The sequence below is a fragment of the Neopsephotus bourkii genome, unplaced genomic scaffold (assembly GCF_033783945.1).
Source record: "Neopsephotus bourkii isolate Nb327-2 ecotype Australia unplaced genomic scaffold, CSIRO-AGI_Nbou_v1 NB_357, whole genome shotgun sequence".
Classification (NCBI taxonomy): Eukaryota; Metazoa; Chordata; class Aves; order Psittaciformes; family Psittacidae; genus Neopsephotus; species Neopsephotus bourkii.
Genome location: NW_026900863.1, coordinates 813,809 through 832,339, shown reverse-complemented (window position 1 = coordinate 832,339; position 18,531 = coordinate 813,809). Strand labels below are relative to the sequence as shown.

At 45.2% G+C, this 18,531-nt stretch overlaps 1 protein-coding gene across 5 annotated transcripts in view; it reads left to right on the top strand.

Annotated features, from left to right (window-relative positions):
- Positions 1-18,531, top strand: part of KCNIP1 (potassium voltage-gated channel interacting protein 1) — a 404,820-nt gene that overhangs the window by 121,057 nt on the left and 265,232 nt on the right. The window contains exon 1 of one of the 5 annotated variants that reach the window (XM_061348412.1): positions 16,852-17,576. The exons of 3 other annotated variants lie outside the window; for them this stretch is intronic. Coding sequence is in view for 1 of the 2 variants with exons in the window: in XM_061348410.1 (XP_061204394.1) it covers positions 17,516-17,576 (61 nt within the window). In the remaining variant the exon portion in view is untranslated. Of the gene's footprint in view, positions 1-16,851; positions 17,577-18,531 lie in introns of those variants that run through there. One more of the 5 variants, XM_061348410.1, reaches the window with a different exon arrangement.

Below are 18,531 nucleotides of genomic sequence, written 5' to 3'. Positions count from 1 at the left end.
TCTCTTTGGTCATGCAGCACATTCACTGTGCATAATAGGCACCCAAGTGACAGACCCCAGGACTTTTCCCTTTTATTCTCTGAAGACAGGTTAAAAGGCTAGAACATGGATTAAAAGTAAACTGATGTCCAAAGTCCTAAGTTTCCCACCTTAATAGGAGTTTTTACAAAATACTTCCCCGGGACTGAACCTCAAGTACAGCTTGATCCAGGAGTCATAGAAAGCCAAGGGCCTACAGGCTGGGTGCTCTGCTGTGCTCTCACTTTGTGGCACGTTATCGTGGACATAAATGTGGCTTTGGTTTCTGTAAGTGTGGTGCTGCCATTTTTGCAGTGGAGAAAGCAAAGGTGTGTCTTTTATTGAGTACTTCATACCTGCAGCTTGGTCTGGATAACTGATACAAGTAGCAGCAGGTCACCTATATTGAAAATCAAGTTGGAGAAAAAGCAAGTGGCCACTTTAAAAATGCATAAGCCAAGTTACCAGCTCCTCGTGCAGTAGCAATCTTGCCTTACTAGCTATGTTGATCCCAGCATTCCTGGACCTGGAATGGTCTTTAACTCATCATCAGCAAGTCCAGGTATTTTCCAATTTGATAACCAATAAGCTCAAATACTATAGAAAAGACAAGTTATGGTGGTCTGTTGTCCTGGTTTGTTCAATAGCCCATCGAGTGATGAAATAAATGCAGGCTACAGCACTGAACTAGGCTGTAGAAAAATTATATTAATGGCAAAAAATGAAAGGAGAGTATTAATTGCAAAGAATAATTATGTACATCTAAACTTGCATATTATCTACCTCAAAATAGTGATGAAACCATGATACCACATCTAGTTAAAGTCTTTCCACCTCCCAAGGGAAACAATTAGAAAATACTACAACCAAAATAGCTCTTTGAATTCTTTGGAGTCACCATCATTAAACAGAAAGTGAGTGAATATTTGACTACATTTGCAATCAGGAGGTTAAAAATGGCCTTTTACAGTACTACTGCAGGTCAAGACTGAATTCACCTGCAAGTGAAATGCCCCTGCCTGGAAATCCTTCACATTCAGCCTCCCAAAACAGTCTCGGAAAGGTTCAGGTGAGTGGAGGCATCAGATGCAATTACAAAAGAAGGATCAGAAGATCAAAGAACAACACTCAGCGCAATGTAGCAGACAACTGAAAAGCAAAGCTGAAGGGAGAAAGGAAGATTGCAGAAAAAGTTAAAGGGTTTGAAATCTTTCAGGCACAAAAGGAACACAAGGTCATGGAAACATTCCGCAGGGCTTCAAGGAACAATTTCTCGTCAAAAGCAGCAGACATTTCTCAGGGGGACCAGATGAACTCTCACCCTCAGTGCTCAGCTGGCAAGGTGGAGGGCAGATGCCAGAAAGACAGAAACCTCCCCCAAGGAGGGGAGGAAATGCTGGGGAAATCACACTCACCCAGCATCAGCCAACATGTAGTGGGGTTGTGATGGCTCCCAGCGCTCCAGGAAGACATGAAGTGACACTCGGTTGACTTCAAGTGAGTTAAGGACCACATCATTTCAAAATAGACAGATTTCTTTTAATCCTTCCCTCTAGTTTTTTCTTGAATTCTCTGCACATGCTCGCTCTCCTCAGCCCAGTTCAGTATTTCATATTACCATTTGTGGGCAAGTCTGATGGTGAGAGACTAAAGGCAAAGCCCGGCTTTGAAGAAGCCTGTGGGGTATTTTGTTACTTCACTTGTTCTCCCACATGATGCCCTACAGCTCAGCCCTGTGCTCCTCCTGTCAGCTGCCTTTGGTACATGTTGAATTCCAGTTTTATTGCTGTTTGACCTTTGACACAGAGTGCAACCAAGGCATAGTGAACACCAGGAGTATGAACATGAGATAGTGTTAGACCTTGTCATCTAGATTGATCACAAGATAACATCAGGTATTTGTAAGTTGTAGTAAAGGAGGAAACATCTGCTGTTGATGCATGTGAAATATAGAGACATTTATTCATGAGTAGAATTTATCTAAAATTCTTTCAAGTTTGCTGCTTGTAATGGTTTGTTCTCTTATGGGGCTTGCTTTCAGGAGGTGGAGCCCTTCGTTTCCCAGCTGCTGAGCTGTGGTCAGCATCTTGCAGGGACAGGCCATGTAATGCTCTGTGTGGAAAACAGCTTTTCTCAGCAGTAGGTAGTCTCTACCCCCACCGCACATGAATCTCTGACTTCATCCAAGGGAAACATTTTCTGCTTATCAAAGAACAGGGAGTTCTTTTTCAGGTTTATCTATGACATAACACAACATATTTTATATATGACATCCCCTTTTAAATGGTATTAATGTTGGATTGGGTGTACTGATGGAACAATTGCAAATGCATGTGCTGCTGCTGAACTCTCTCTTCTGTCTGGACCAGTAGTTTTTCGCATGTGAATACTTATGTTATGCTAATCCATGCCTTGTTAATATATTTAGTACCAATTAGCATAAGCAAGGTTGTTGAATGCCATAATTTAAATGCTAGGCACAGCTATTCTGCCTGTGACAGGAAGGTATGAAAAATAATTTTAATAAATATTTGTAATGAAGGAACAACAGAGAAATTGCTTCTGAATGGCTGTATAACAGGCAGAGCATGAGTCTCAGCATCTGAGGTTTTCCATGCGTCGCTTCTGTAACCGGCACAGATTTTCAGCCAGAAAGGCTTGCCTATTTGCCAACATGAAAAGAAACTATAAGGAATGGTTTTCATTAGGCATTTTATTTATTTATTTATTTATTTTTGCTGCTGCTGCAGAATGTGTCATGTTGTAGCTTTCTAACATCTCTCTCAAGGAGCTGATACGCAAAGCAGAGATGAGTGGAGAAGCCCCATTAGACTTGACTGTAATTTCAAACAGAGAACTTCAGCAGTAGGTCAGGCTCAGCCCTGACACAAGCACTTCAGTAGCAGCTCAGTGATCCAAGAACCGTTCCTGAGGTCTGTATATCATTCACATCCCAGGCTCACTGGTTAAACTTTCAATTCAACTTAACTTGCAGACAGCTCCTTCAGGCATATTGGACTAGGGATTAATTCCATGTATCTGCATTATGCAGCACTGTGGATCTGTAAAGATGTAGTCAGAGCTGAATGGTCACTATCTGGTACCGTGAGCATCTATGGAAGGAGAGAAGTAACAAAGACACTTTGGCAAGCCTTTTGTTAGCCACAAAGGTATATTTAGAGTGGATGCTGAAGATTCATGACAAAAAAAAAAACAAAACAGAATGCACTCAACTTTTGTGTGAGACTTGCTCAGATTCCTGCAGTTTATGAGATTGTCATTGTGACTTTGCCCCACATTCACTCTGGTAGAGCTGTACCAATCCCGGTACAACCAGGATGTCTCTTAGTCCTTTGTTCCTCTTTATTCCTTCCCTACCCATGTCCCTGGAAATAATTCCTAGTTACTTCAGGACACTTCTGTTTAGGTTGCCAGGCCTGTATTGGAAGGCTGAGAAAGGTCAGTGCATCCTGGCAGGTGTTTTATTCTAAGCGGTTAGGAGAGTCTTGGATTTATGTTCCTGGAGTGCTCCAATATCCCCAGCAGGAACAAGAATTATTTTACCTGCATATTTTTCACTGCTGTATCTCACAGCAATGAAGCCAGTGACTCCACTAAGATCAGAAGCAGTGAACCTATAGTCCCGATTTTTTCTGGTGCTGTTTGGTGGATAAGGAATTTTTTCTTTCCCTGTGGAAGGGCAAGAAAATATTAGACATTGTCATCTCGATGCGTTAAGGAGAGAAGATAAGGTGTATTTAGCTTTTAAAATGGTGGTTGTAGTTTGTCACAGGGAACATGGTGAAGGACAGAAAGAACTGATAGAAGAGGAGTAGCCGGGATCCCCACTGTGCCCACCCCTGAGCCGGGCATGGAGCAGCCGCAGCTGCCACCAACCTACATCTTAACAGATCCCCAGTGGCTGGTTTATGCCAGGACTTTTTCCGTTACAGAAATCTTGATGACAATCTTCCTAGCCCACAAAAGAGGATTGCTGAAGTCTGTTTCATGTAAGTTTGATATTAATATTTTTGCTGTTGTTTCTTTGGCAAGAATTAAATCCAAACCAAGGAATAAGTGTTCTGCAGAAGCCAAATGGAGGGGACCTGGAAAGAAAACAAAGAGCTGACTGGAATTTACTGGTCTGAGCCTGGTGAGAACTTCTTCGTCAGCTTTGTAAACACCTTCCACTGGAGCAGCTTGCTCCAAGCCCCTGTGTCCAACCTGGCCTTGAGCACTGCCAGGGATGGGGCAGCCACAGCTTCTCTGGGCACCCTGCGCCAGCACCTCAGCACCCTCACAGGGAAGAGCTTCTGCCTAAGAGCTCATCTCGGTCTCCCCTCGGGCAGGTTCAAGCCATTCCCCTTGTCCTGTTCCTACAGGCCCTTGTCCCAAGCCCCTCTCCAGGTTTCCTGCAGCGCCTTTAGGCACTGGAGCTGCTCTAAGGTTGCCCCTTCAGGAGCCTTCTCTTGTCCAGGCTGACCCAGCCCAGCTCTCTCAGCCTGTCTCTTGCCCATGTGTATCTGCCTGGGGGCTGTGAAAGAGGTGTGGAAACGTTTGACTGGCTCCTGTGTGTATGGGCAGTGTGTGGCCTCCCGAACCACAGTGTGCGGGTTCTTTCTCCAGCTGAGGCTGTGGCCCTGGTGGCATTGCAGGGACATCACTTCCCTGTCAGCAAGCCCTGCTCCACCAGTGCAGCCTGTTCAGCTTGTGCTTGAAAGGCCCTGTGTCCTACAACGAGTTCATCCTCTGTTCTGAAGGCACCTTTGACTGGGTTAATTATAAATTAATATAGGTATTCTAACCTGAATGTATGCATTTGAGTTTTGGATCCACCTGCTTTAGTTGGGGTTATTGCCTGCACCAGCGTGCTGCCAGCAGTGAAAGTGGTGCCACAGTTTGTCTTGGAGCTGTCTCCCCCCTAGCATGTGGTATCTCTTGAAGTAGAATATTTTTAATTAGTCAATGCCACCAGAGAGTATCTGGAGGTGTATAGGGCAGAAGAGGAAAATAACTGTTGCAGTGCTGTGATGTGGGGAGCACTTCAGCAGCAAGATGAAAGTTATTTTATAATTGTAATAATAATAATTCAGACCACTGGCCGGCACTATAGGAACAGCATATATCCCTTTTATTGGAAGCATTCCTCATCTGCTGTGACCTTAATGTGAATTCTTTCACATAACCGAATTTAGGATGGGGTTACAGATGGAACTACTCGCTGGTACTGCTGAGAGGAACGCACTACAGGAGGCTGCAGTTATTCCCCAAAACAGGCGATTCTCTGCAAAATGCAGAGACCTCCAAATCTATCCAGATTTTTGAGATCTTAACAGTGTATTTTTCACATCTTATCTTAGTAGTTTTATGTGGTTCTGCCGTGTAATAATGCAACTGAATCTAGAGAAAAACAAGCTACTTAAGAAACAGGTTTTCCAAACCATTTTTTCCCTCTATTTTCCTAAAAAGACTGCTGTTTTCCTGTGGTTGAAGGAAGGTGGGATTCAGATCCCATCACGATTTCAGGATTTCATGAATCTTGAAAACACTTACAGAAAATGTCAGTGATTTTAAGTACATGGGAGCTACTTGAATATTTTTTTTCCTCTTCTCCTATGAAAGCCACTGCAGAACAAACCTTTAAGATTTAAATATAAAGATCCCACTATTATGCTACTTCCTCAGTCACCCCAAATGCCACTTAATTTACATTTACTTCTATATGTAAGCTGGAGTATGATCTTTCTGGTGCAATTTAGTCTTTGTTTTAATTCAGTGAATGGCTTCAGTAGATGAACTGCTGGTGGTAATGATTGCACGTGTAACAAATGTAACAGACCTTGAGGTTTCCATAGGGACGATGTGATTCCTCATGATTGCTTGCATAGATACTGGTAAACCACTGCCCTGCTCACATCTATTACTTGTTCCTAAGCTTGTTTTTGTCTGGGATTGCTGTAGCTGTAGCGAGATGTCGGACTTAATCTGGTTTTAGTTGGGTATTCAGGGCAGGTGCCACATCTTAACTTCAGAGCCTGTTTATGTCCAGTCTGCAGAAAAGTCTGCTGCGTCTTGCATAAAAGTAGTGTAATTCAATGCACATTAACAATGAATTGAAATATTCCCAGGCACTATGCTACGCTGATGCTAATGTTCTGAGAGGCACCCTTGCATCAAAACCAAACTCTTATTTTCCTGCAGGCAGGTTGTACAGGCAGAGAATCAGAAGATGTGCATTTGCAGTGTGGAAAATTCAGACAGACATAAACCTGTCTGCTGCTATGTAGGATGTTATGAGTTTGGGAGGCATTGGCACTTACCTTATCTTAAGGAAGTTTGCCAAGCTAAGCTCCATTTTGATGCTTTGTTTCATCCAGCTTCAAACAGCAAACCTTATAGTGGAATAAACCAATCAGATTTTCTCCAGCAGGGAAGTTACAGGATAGAACATGAACAAAAACGTAAAACTAGGGGTTGGAACTTTCCCTTTGGAACTTTCCAATCCTAACTGTTCTGATTCTGTGACTCTCCGTTAAGAAAGTCGTGCTTATTTTGAAAATGAGAAGGTGCAATGAATGTTGTGTGTCATTTCAGTTCAAGAGTGATATCATTAATGATCAGAAAGCAAATAAATCTGACTTTGTTAGAGCACCTTCTAGCAGGACCTGGCCAGAGGGAGCACCCAGGCCTGGCCAGCATTCCCAGCAAATTCAGAATGAAACAGGACAACGTATTTGCCCTGGTAGCCAAGGCCAGTGGCATCCTGGCTTGTATATCCAACTAAATAGTGTGGCCAGTGGGACCAGGGCAGCGATTGTCCTCCTGCACTGGGCACTGGTGAGGCTGCACCGCAAATCCTATCTTCAGCTCTGGGCCCCTCAGTACAAGGGAGACATTGGGGTGCTGGCACGGTGTCAGAGAAGGGCAGTGGGGTTGGTGCAGGGCCTGGAGCCCAAGTGTGATTGGGAATGGCTGAGGGATCTGGGGGGCTTAGTCTGGAGAAGAGAAAGATCAAGGAGGACCTCATAGCTCTCCACAGCTGCCTGACAGGAGGTTGTAGTGAGGTGGGGTTGGTCTCCGAATGAACAAGCAATGGGACAAGGAAATGGCCTCAAGCTGCAACAGGGGAGGTTTAGACTGGATACTGGGGAAAACATCTTCACCAAAACGGTTATCAGGCACCGAACAGGCTGCACAGGGCAGTGGTGCAGTCACCATCCCTGGAGGTATTTGAAGATGTGTAGAAGTGGCACTGAGGGACATGGATTAGTGGTGGTCTTTGCTGTGTGCTGTGTTAACAGTTGGACTTGATCATCTTAAAGGTCTTTTCCAACCTAAATGATGCTATGATTCTATGAACAAATAGAATATCCTCTTACTAAGTGTATTTTTTGCCAGATGTGATTTAACTTGACACAAGCTGAACTTACCCCAAGGGTGTCTAATGGCTGCTCTTGTTCTCTTTTACCAGACCCTGTGGTGAGAAGTGAAATGTGAAACAAAAATAGCTGGTTAACATTCCACATTAATTACCCAGCAGTATGTGCATCTGTTCAATGACCTGGATTATACATGGTTAGTTTGGCACATTTCTTTAGAGTGCATTAAAGCAAAAAAATAAAAGAGGGATCCAAGATCATGCTCTTCTCCTTCCTACACCGAACTCACTGGCTGCAGAATTGTTGGGAGTCATTTTGTCAGTCGTTCCTGGCAATACTGAATAATTAAGGATTGCTTTTCTTCCTCAGTGAGGCCTCTCCGGCCATTAGCACAGGGCAGAAAGAAAACTGGCTGTTAGCCTGGATTGACATCAATTGTTCACATTCTTTATACAGTTTTGTCATATTCTCTTTAATGCTTCTGGGAACAAGCCACCACAGAGCTCCTATGTGTCACCCAGCCTGCTTGCTTTGTCAGTTCAAATGGTGCCGACCTGACAATGAGTGGATGAGTGAGGGAGCAAGTACATGCCATGCTCTAGCACTGCCTGTCCCATTGTTGGGAGACCATGCACACAGCCAGGACACGTTTTCCTGGTATATTTTTCTGTGTTTGATTGCAGTAGGTGTCACTGAGCCTGTGAACTTACTAATGTTCATAGAGGCAGAAGATGTGACAGAAATGCTCATGTATTAAGGTATAAGAAGATGATTTACAGACCTTTGGGTTTGTGCCTGTACCTGTTACTTGGTGTTGGCTGCTTCACATTCTCTGCAGTGTTTTTAGCAGCTAAATGCCTGTTTTGTGAATTTTGCCACCACTGCTGTGAGTGCCATCACAGGGACCAGGACTAAATGCCTACCTGGCAGCCAAGTTACCAATTCCCTTTAGGCAGGCTACTCTTACTCAGTCTTTGTAAGACACAGCGTGATGCAGGATCTCTGCCCTAGACTCTCTACTTGCAAAGGGAAAAGGCTTTTGGGAGCTTCTGTTACCATGGGCTGACAAAATTCCCTTAGAAAGCCATCCCCTCATTCCGTATGTGAAAGATGCCTTCACCCATTACATTTACATCCCTATACTATTTAAATGACATTGACTCTTTTTTTGGTGCAGTTCTTACAGTGCAGTGGTGGTATCCTGCACTTCTGTACCCTAATGGTGCTGGCTAATATTCCTCAAGGTTTTCTGCTTCAAACCATCTTGAAATTTCTCATGTATGGATTTGATAGTTTTGAAAGGCAAGACTTCGCTTGGCACAATGTTCAAACAGATTTCATGGGGTAATAGATGGTTTTCATTACTGAAATGTGAGCTTTCCATCCTTGGGCATTACTGTAATGACATCCTGAGAACAAAAGGTTGCAGCTCTGGATTCCTCTGTGCACAGCCTGCTCCCGGGTGTCCTCGGCTGTGCCAGACATGCTTGCTCCTCTGAGTGCCCCAGCTCCACACCCTGGTTTCAGGACTGACCCCTGTCCTCCTTCCCTTCCCAGATGGACGTTGTTAGGAAATTCTTCCAGGCTTTCTGTTTCCCTATTATTAAACCACATATTTACTGATGGTTTCCTTGCCAAAACCTTGTGTTTTGGGGAGCAGCAGCAGAGTTTGCTACTCCTGCTTCTCCTGCTCATCTCTGGCTTTTCTTCAGGTGGGTTGATACCACTGTTGTTCACCACCTTCCTTTTCATTTTGTCACAGTAATGCCATCAGTCTTTTATGATCATCTTCTGGCTTTCTCACCTTCTGTTTAGCTGCAGCTTCTTCTTGTCACCTCACAGGGCTCAGCACTGTGCCCTGCTGCCCATCAGTCAGCATCTGCTCCTTCCATCCGGCAGCAGTGTGCCCCATGACCCTGCTCCGTGCTCCCGCCTCATCCCTCCTCTCTGCCATCAGGCATTCCCCCATGTCATTCTTCAGGCGGGTGCTTTGCCCAGGTTTCATCTATCTCCTGTTCTTTCAATTTTTTGGCTGAAAGCAGCCTCCCGCTGTTTACAGAAGACATTTCCCAACCAGAGATACAAACCAGTATCTACCTATGTTTTGCTGAAGTTGTCACTAGAAATGTGAAGTATTCCTTTGTTGGGCTCTTAGCTCTCTGGTTTTGAGTGTGACATCCTTAGGGCAGGCATTAGGTCTACTTGGTGGAGTTCTGCCCAGTTTTTATTACTATAAAAAGAAGAGCCAGCAGACAATAATGTGGTTTTATTTTCAGCTCTTCGATGGTGCCTCATATAGGCTGAACAATACCTTGTTCTTGCTCTTTAAGTGCACAGACATGTAGGCCATGCATGCACGTGCAGCTGCAGTGGTGATTTGGTTTAGTATTTGCAGAATAAGGATGGACCAGAGCAGACGCATCTGATTTGGATTTCAGGAGACTGATACTTGACTGCTTGTTCTGAATAATAGGATGTAAAATGCCAGCTCTGCTCTCCTCAGAATGTTAAGGAGCAGGAGCACTCCTTATTGCTCAGACCTCATTGCCTGGCTTTCTATTCCCTGTTTGGTGGCATTAAGTGGCTATTGCATTTATTTTCTTTGGTTTTGCAGAGCTGTGTTGGCTATAGATTGAAAAGCAAGTGGCTTTCCAACACCTCAATATTGTCACTGCCTTATTTGCATGAAAATCTAGATTATCCCAAAGCTCTAGCCCTCATCTGTTCCATCTGATCTCTCAGCATTATTATTCACTGGCTTTCATGTCATGAAAAACTCCCATCAAGATGGAAAGGAGGACCTCTTGCTTTTGAGATTTGGCAAAGCTAGCTAGCATGAGAATTTGCTTTGGGCCTGTAGAGATGCAGTAATGAATCTTTTAATAGTTCCTGTTCTGTTTCCTTGTCCTTACAGAGAGCTAAAGATGTCTTTGAAAGTAGCCCCTTTTATTATAATGGCTTGTGAGTAAGAAAAGAAGGATGGAATTAGGCTATTGAGTGTGGTGGTTGCTTTTTTGGAAAAAACATTTCCAAAAAATTAGTGTTGAGAAAAGAAATACAGATGTGGTGAACTGCCTGTGAAAATCTGGAGTAGGAAGACCTGTTACATCCTTACATGGACGAAGAAGGTAGATGGTAGCTCACAAAGACCTCCAGTGTTTTACAGGTATAGACCAGCAAAAAAACCTGCTTCATCTTGATCTCTCTGTGACCAAGCTGGTTTCCAGATGCTGCTTCGATTTATCCCTGTAGGTCTCTGCAGTGGCTGTTTGTTCGGCAGGTGGACCTTTCTTAGCTTCTCCCTTCCTGGCTTTGAACTGGACAGTTTCAGTAAGTTAATAGTGTATATTTGTAGTAAAGAAGCACACCTTAAATGTATGGGTTGATTGATGGCTTGGCTTTGTGAACGAAGATTTGGGAAGGCCTTTACGAATGCTTACTACAAGCACAATGACTAAGGGCCATGTGGGATAGGCAAATCTGGTTGGAAAAGGCTACTTAGGCATTCAGGATGTTTCCGAACAGGACTGTCGTCTCCTGGGTCAGTCTCGAGCGACCAATGTCCTGAACCGCCCGCATGCCAGGTTGGATCTGCAGCTTCCAATGCACCTTGCCACCTGCTGTCTCATCCCTCACCTGTCTCTACAGGGCTTTGCAAGTGTGGGTAAACCCTTCGGGCCTGCGCAGTGGATTTTTTAGGTGAGGCACATCGTGTGCGGAACTGGCACCACCCTTTACACCTGAGGTTTATCTGCCAGGGCCTAGAGAGCTTGGACGGTGACAGCAAAGTCCTCAGGTCATAGGTTTGATCAGAGTGTCCTTCTCTTGGATGGCCTTACAGAGCTAAATGAGCTCCATCTGCCAGGGTTTGAAGCTAGAGTTGTCCTTCTCCTATGAGGATGGCTTGTCTTCGCTAAAGAAGATTTGGGAAAATGTATTCGTTAGTGTGATTCAAACCTTAGCAGTCTAGTTAAAGAATGATTTTTAATAATAGCAAAGAATTAAGGAAAAGAAAAATGATGGCTACTTCTGCAAGAGAAACTGTGCCTGCCTGTCTTCTGCTCCCCAGGGTCCTGCAGGTTCAGCTAGGGGAGACACACTGTGGAAACGTGTCAGCATCCCAGGCTCTCTGCATGTGGTTGTGATGGTGGTGATCTTTTCTGCTTCTCTTCAGAGTCCAGCTGCAGCTATTTTCATTCATTTCCTACCATGCTTTTGGCCTTGGTGTCCCTTAGTTTGCCTGTGCCTATGTGGAGTGCTGCTGCCTGGAGCTTCGGCACTGAGATGACCTGAAGGATGAGTCCTTCAGTGATGCTAGGGAATGCTTGGAGTCCTCTGGTGTGGTGAGGAAGGTGCAGGTGCTCCCTGCAGCCCTCACACAAGCTAGCAGTGACTCTGGCCATCAGAGGTCATGGCTCAGATTGGCTCCTGCCAGGTCTTCTGCAGGGCCTTGGGCTTACGGTCAGGCAAAGCACTTGGCGGAGTATGATCTGGCACAGACAGCTGAGGACACCAATTGGTTAAAGATTTGCTAAGAAACAGAAACTCTGATTTCATTCTCTTAGAAAAGGAACATTTTCCTTCTTGGTTTTGACTTTTATTTTTTCCCTCTGGACAGCCAAGTCTCAGTGTCTCACGAACTGCTTTAAAAATTGGAGAGAGCTGAAAGAGAGGGCAAGAGCATGTGGGCAGCTCTCATGGTGCATGGGCAGCTTCTGCAAGGGGGCTGCCATATCATGCCTGTGCAATCAATGCGCAACCCCTGCCTGCTGCTCCCCCCAGCTGCCATCCATCATGGAGGAATCCATGCCCAGAGTGTCACAGTTGTGCTGCTGGGAACAACCATGGCTAGAGGCAGGTTTGTGCCAGAGCACTGAGCAGTATTTGGGCTGGTGCTGCAGATCTAGTTGTGAAACATCTGATCAGGCTCTAGCTAAGCAGGCAGAGCCGGTAGCAGGAGTCAGTGGTCATGGTGCATCACCCCATTTCCCTGTCTGCTCCTTGTACACTCTCAGTGGCTTGTCAGAAGGACTGTGCTTACATTCAAACTCAAGCAAAATATCTTCCCAGGTGAACAGAAAGCCCCTTCTGCCTTGAAGAGAGTGGGTAAATGTAAAATGCCTCCCCAGAACAAGTGCTAATTACTGGAATAGAAAAAATGAAATTCCTTTAGTCTAAAGCATGTAGGCCAATGCTGCCTAGGTCTTATTCCTAAAATACCAGGAATGGAAAGGGAATTGGTCAATTCCAGCTCTTTTTAGGCTTTTTAAAGCAGAGCTTACCTTGAAGCTCTCAAAGCTGATAGATACAGAGTGAATGACAAAGGTTTGCTATAAACAGGCAGTGTGCAGGTTTTATTTCTGTTCCTATTATGCAAATGTTTATTACTGTACTTTGGGAGACAAAAAACTACATTAGAATGAATGTCGCCAATGCCATAATTCTAAAATCTGGGTATGACTGAGGCTTTCTTACCAGTCCTGCAGATGGATGTTGCCAGCTTTGCCTTGTAGGAGAGGATGGCTGATAAACCACAGATTACTTCCCTCAGCACTGTGGGTGGGGAGGATGTTTTCTTCTGGCAACAGTCCACATCTCTGCACAATGAAAACCAAGTCTCCCCCTCTGCTTTCCTCTATATACCCACAAGAATACCCAGATGCATAGTTCAGGATAGATAAAACACAAGTAAGATCTGACTCTAGTTCACCGCAGTTGTCTTTACTGGGAAGAGGACATGATCCTGTGTCAGGCAGCAGAGCTGTAGCAGTCCCTGTGACCTTGCTCCCAGGAGATTTCCACCCCGTACTGCTACTTGGAAGCTGCTCATATGAATCTCTAATTGAAGATGTTATATTCGCATTTATTAAAAATAATGAACTACTTATTCTCCCCAAGCTTCTGGCCGCATCCAGTAACCACCCTTACATCACTGCCAGTGTCTGTCTACTTTATTCTGATGTTCCAGTCTCCCAGATGCTTATTAAAATCAACTGTGTAGAGTTAAGAGGTGGGAAAAAAATCAGGACGAGGGTCAATGAATAGTATTATGTCATGGTTTTGTTAGTCAACAAACATTTTATTGTAATATGGAATATAGTAGTGGTAAAAGGATGAATTTGGGTTTGGTGGATAATAGCCTATGGGGTCCATTGTGGGGACATGTCTCTGTCTTGCTACTCTAGCTCAGGAGGTCAGCACACAGCATGGAGTGCTTGGCCCAGTGTGTGCAAAGGCTTCTGCTGGGGCAGAAGCCACCCCCAGGACATGTGCCATGTGTTGCTGTACTTGCACAACACCTCACTGTACCCCGATATGTCTGCCCGTTGCCTGTGTGAAGCACTCATGGCCCTTTCCCATGGGGGACTCTCCCCTCCTTAGGCAGTCACACAGCTCCTGTTGGGTGGACTTTTTGTGGGACACTGTGTGGGTTTAGGCGCGGCACAGGCAGTATGAAGCAGTACATACCTTCAGCAGGGCAAGCAACTGCTCCAGAACTGTGTGCAAGTCGTGCTGTTAGAGAGCCCCAGGAGTGCAGCAGCGGGTCTCACTGCACTGGGGTGAGTAGGGCTATGGGCACTGCAAATCAGTACTGAGGATGCAGTCAGGTTTGGCATAACACAGTATCTCCTTCCCCCAAGGTGCTTTCAATTCTGTGATAGCAGTTCTTGCCTAGGATGCTGTCTTAGGTACTCACACAACTAGAACTGTGCATTTGTCCATCACCATCAGAGTTCAGCCTTTATCTTACCTCTAAAGGAAATACTCTAAAAAATATTTATCTCCTCAGACTATCACCATTTGTTCTCGACTATTATCTCATAGGTTGATAAATCTGGATGGTCATCTCTGGCCTGCTGTGGCAAATACCCTGATTCATTAGTGGTTCTGATGCTGCTGTTCCTCTGAGGTCTCGGGTTTTGGCTATGAGAGAAAGCGGCTGCATTTGAACTGGTGATGTGGGATTCTGTGCTTGTCTGGCCAGCACAGACATGGTCTCCCCTCTTGTTCCCATTCTTACATGTTTTAGTCATACAAACAAAAATCCATGTAACCGTTTATCCCCATGATTTCATGTGAATGTGTCAATTCTGGTTTCCAGCCAAGATGAATCTATTTTTGTTTCAGGTTTCAAATTAAAACGAATATCCATTGCTCTCCGCCTCCATATACCACCCTGCTTGAAGTAAACAGCAGTGCAGCATCGGGGGTGCAATTTTCTCATCCTAAATTACTTTTTTCTGGAGTATCTCACCATATGGGCAACCTAATCTGTCGCTCCCAGGCTGAGCTCTTTCTGCATCCCTGAGATCCAGCTGGTGTCAGGAGGAATCCTAAAGTCTTTCTAGGTGCCTTTTGTTGAAAAGAGGTTGTAGTGAGGTAGGGTCAGTCTCTTCTCCCAAATAACAAGCACTAGGACAGGGGAAACAGCCTCAAGGTGTGTCAGGGGAGGTTTAGACTGGATATTGGGAAAAATGTCTTCACTGGAAGGGTTGTTAAGCAGTGGCAGAGGGCAGTGGTTCAGTCACCCTCCCTGGAGGTATTTAAGAAACAAAGACATGTCACTGAGGGACGTGGTTTAGTGGTGGCCTTTGCAATGCTGGGTTAACGATTGGACTTGACGATCTTAAAGGTCTTTTCCAACCCAAGTGATTTGATGATAATCCGAGCAGTTCTTTTAAGTGTACAGCACTGTTTTTCCCAGTGCATAAGTCAATGGACATGTGGTTCTGTGAGTGGACGGTGTGACAGGAACGGTAGCTCCTTGACTTCTGCTAGTTACAGCTTTGCCCAGGTTGAGGAGAACTCCTTTTCTGACATCTTGAAGACCTCATGCCTTAGAGCAGGGGATGGGAGCGCAGTGTCCCTCTGGCAGCTATTGCTTTTGGTGGGAAGATGCTTTAAGTTGCATTGATGCAGATAGATGATCCCAGACAGCACTGAGACCTCCCTCCTGCTGCAGGGAGGCAGGACCACCACAACACTCACCCACTAGTGAAGGCCTGATAGAGGGTGACCACTCAGTTGTAGGAGCACAGCTCCTGCCCCAAGACGTGGGGAGGCTCTATCATGGCACCAGCGTTCTGTCAGGGTAGTGATGTATCGCTGCAGTGGCAAAGGGAGAGCTAGACGTCGCTTGCTGAATGAGAGCTCCACCATCTCTCTCTGCTGTCTGTTTGTACGAGAAATGATGTTTCCAGGCAGGTCCTCACCTCTCGTTTCTCATCTTGGCAACTGTGGTGTTGTGCAGGTGCCATTATGTGACGGCACATTTGCCATGGCCTCTGGTCATTCTCCTGCCTCTGCTCTGTGCAGGGGCTTTCCATAGGCAGGCTGTTGCCTATCAATTATTTTATTGAGTAAACACAGATAAAATATTCATAAAATAAATACAAAATATTTAAATAAGAAGAGCTGAAGAATCTCATACAGCTTTCTAGTGCCTGGTGGAAGTGCCCTCAGTCTGCCAGACTCCCCTCTGGATTAGGGCCTGTAACCTGGGGCTGTGTGACCACAGCCATGGCCAGCCTTGGGGAGGAATTTTGAGGAGCCAGGGAGTGTTGCACAGGCCAGGCTCCCACACTCGTGACAGCATGGCAGCACTATGTGCCCCAAGTCTCTCTGGCATTTTGCGCTTGCCTGCAAACAGCTGTGTTCCAGTTCAGGACCTTAGAACCTGAACAGGACCTCACCTCACCCCAGGCATTCCTCAGAAGAAGTGCAGTTGCTGTGTTTTGAGTTGTCAAACAAGATTAAAGAAAGTAAATTACTTTGTGTAATACCTTTTGCAACTAGCAACTAATGGAAAGCTCTTTGCTGATAGAGATGTAAATCCACCTGAGCATGCGAAGACAGCATCGCTGGTGATGTGAGCAGCAGGTCACAAAGGGCTGTGTCACCACACGGATGCAGTGCAGCTTCCGGAGCCTCTGGGATCGGTGTGTGATGAGATCCTTACTGCAAAGTTAAAGGGAAGCTGGGGAAACCTGTTGAGACAAGGTGCAGGGATGCATTCCTTCAGACAAGTACAGTATTTGTGCAGATACTGCCTTAATCCCAGGCACCCTGTGCAAATAGCAAATTAATTCTGAGGCTGCCTCAGTATGTTTTAACTCCTTCTGTACCTGAGCACTCGCTGTCTCACCTTCTGAGAAAACATAACAAGATGCATAGCTGATTGCAATATGACAGAACTTGGGCAAATGCTGGGACCTCTCCTACCTCCTCCCAGCTCCTGGATGCTTGCAGAGTTCTATTTCAACAGTTTGTTCATTTAATATCCTTTAAAATGATATGCCCATACATATCTGACAGAAAAATAAGTGAACAACTGTCTTGCACATGCTTCTGCTGCCTGAGGAAGGATACGGAGGAGAAGGATCGTGGTGAAATGTTCTGTTGCATTTACTTGTTTCCCCTGACTCCTGTGCCTGGGAGCACGGTTGGAGATTGCTGCTTCCTACCTTTCTGTCAGGCTTCTCATTAGCAGGAGCATGCAGCCCGTGCAGCTGGAGCTTTGATGCCTCCCTCACTATCATTTCCTACTCAGAAGATTCCCATTCATTCTGATTTGGTACCCAGCCCAAAGCTCTGGCTCCCCCCCTGAGCCCCTCGGCATGGCTACAGGACTCCAGTTTAGTATGCACTGGAAGAGACGAGCTGATGCTCCCGCGCTAGACCTCCCGGCTGCTGGTTGGAGCCATAAGGGATCGGGAGGAAGAATTAGCCTGTGTGTTTATGTGGCTGTGCTCCAGTAAATATTTTGATGCATCTGCTGCCAGCTCTGGTCTGAGGGAATCTACCTAGCATTTAAATTTTGATGGGGAGCTGTTTTGAATAATAACAGTGCAGCCGGCTCTGAGTCAGTGCATGTGTGTTGACTTAAAAAAAAGCCCTCAAAGCTTAACGCTTGCTGAACGCTGAGCTGCAGTGCTTCGTTTTTTCCCTCCTCCTTTCTTCTTTTCTTTCTTCTCTTGACTTCCTCTGTTTTGTTTTGTTCTTGGGGGCATTTCCCACCAATTGTGTTCACTGGCAGTGGAGGGCTGGGGGGAGAAGAATTCGAAAAATAACCCCAGCCAAAATAAATCCTCCTCAAAAACTCAGAAGTAGCTTTTGCAATGGGTGCTGTAATGGGTACGTTCTCCTCTCTACAAACAAAACAAAGAAGACCATCAAAAGGTAAGACCTCCTGGTTTGCTTTTCCAGCCCCTTCTGTATATTTTCTGAGAAAGAAATTCGTATTGGGAAGGAAGGAGAAAATGAACATGTGCCACTTGCAAGTAACCCAGCAGTGTTTGTGAGGTGCAATTTGCAGGGAGTAGGATGTGGGGTGGTGGAGGAGGCATGTGGGCATGAGAATATTGCTGTGGAGGGGTCTGGGGGATGAAAAGCAGCTGGAATACTCTAATCCTTCATATAGGCATGTGTGTGTGTGTGAGGAGGAGAAACTCACAGGCTCCATATGCAGAGCACTTGCAGAAGAGACTTGTTTATTTCCAAATCCCATGCTTTATAAAACCTTAGAGGAGGGAATAAAATGTAGATACACAGCAAATCCTTCCCAATACCTTCTGGGTTCTTTCTTAGAAAGTATTGTTTGAGTCAGTGTTGCATATTCAGTAATCCAGCACCAAGTGTGCGATGCTGATGATGTGGGTTTTGTAAAGATTATCAAGAGGGGAAAAAAATTAGGAGGTTTTCATAAAGAAGGAGAGGAGGAGAAGCTCATGAAAAATGAGGAAATAAGCAGCTATCCCAGGGATTTGAATCCTTAAAATCCATAAATACTGGCTGTGAAATGCTGATTTTTGGGAGATCTGGTGTGTGTAGTGTTTGCTTGAGCTCTGCTTCATTTCCTCAAGGGTTAATTCAGAAATTCCAGGGTGCTGCTGAGCAGAAAGTTACAGGCACTCTCAGGGACACATCCGTGCCATACAGAATGAGTGTTGTTTAAAAAACAACAGGAAAGACGCTGTAACTTCAGCAAGTCTTTCTGCTGTTTGCAAATATTCCCTGCCAGAACCTCTGCATTTAACAGTCACTCGGTATTCCTAGGGTCGGTCAATGTTTCCACTGGATCTGTTGCTCAGTTCGTATCTATACTTTTGAATCCAAGCTGGTGTGGATTTTCTAT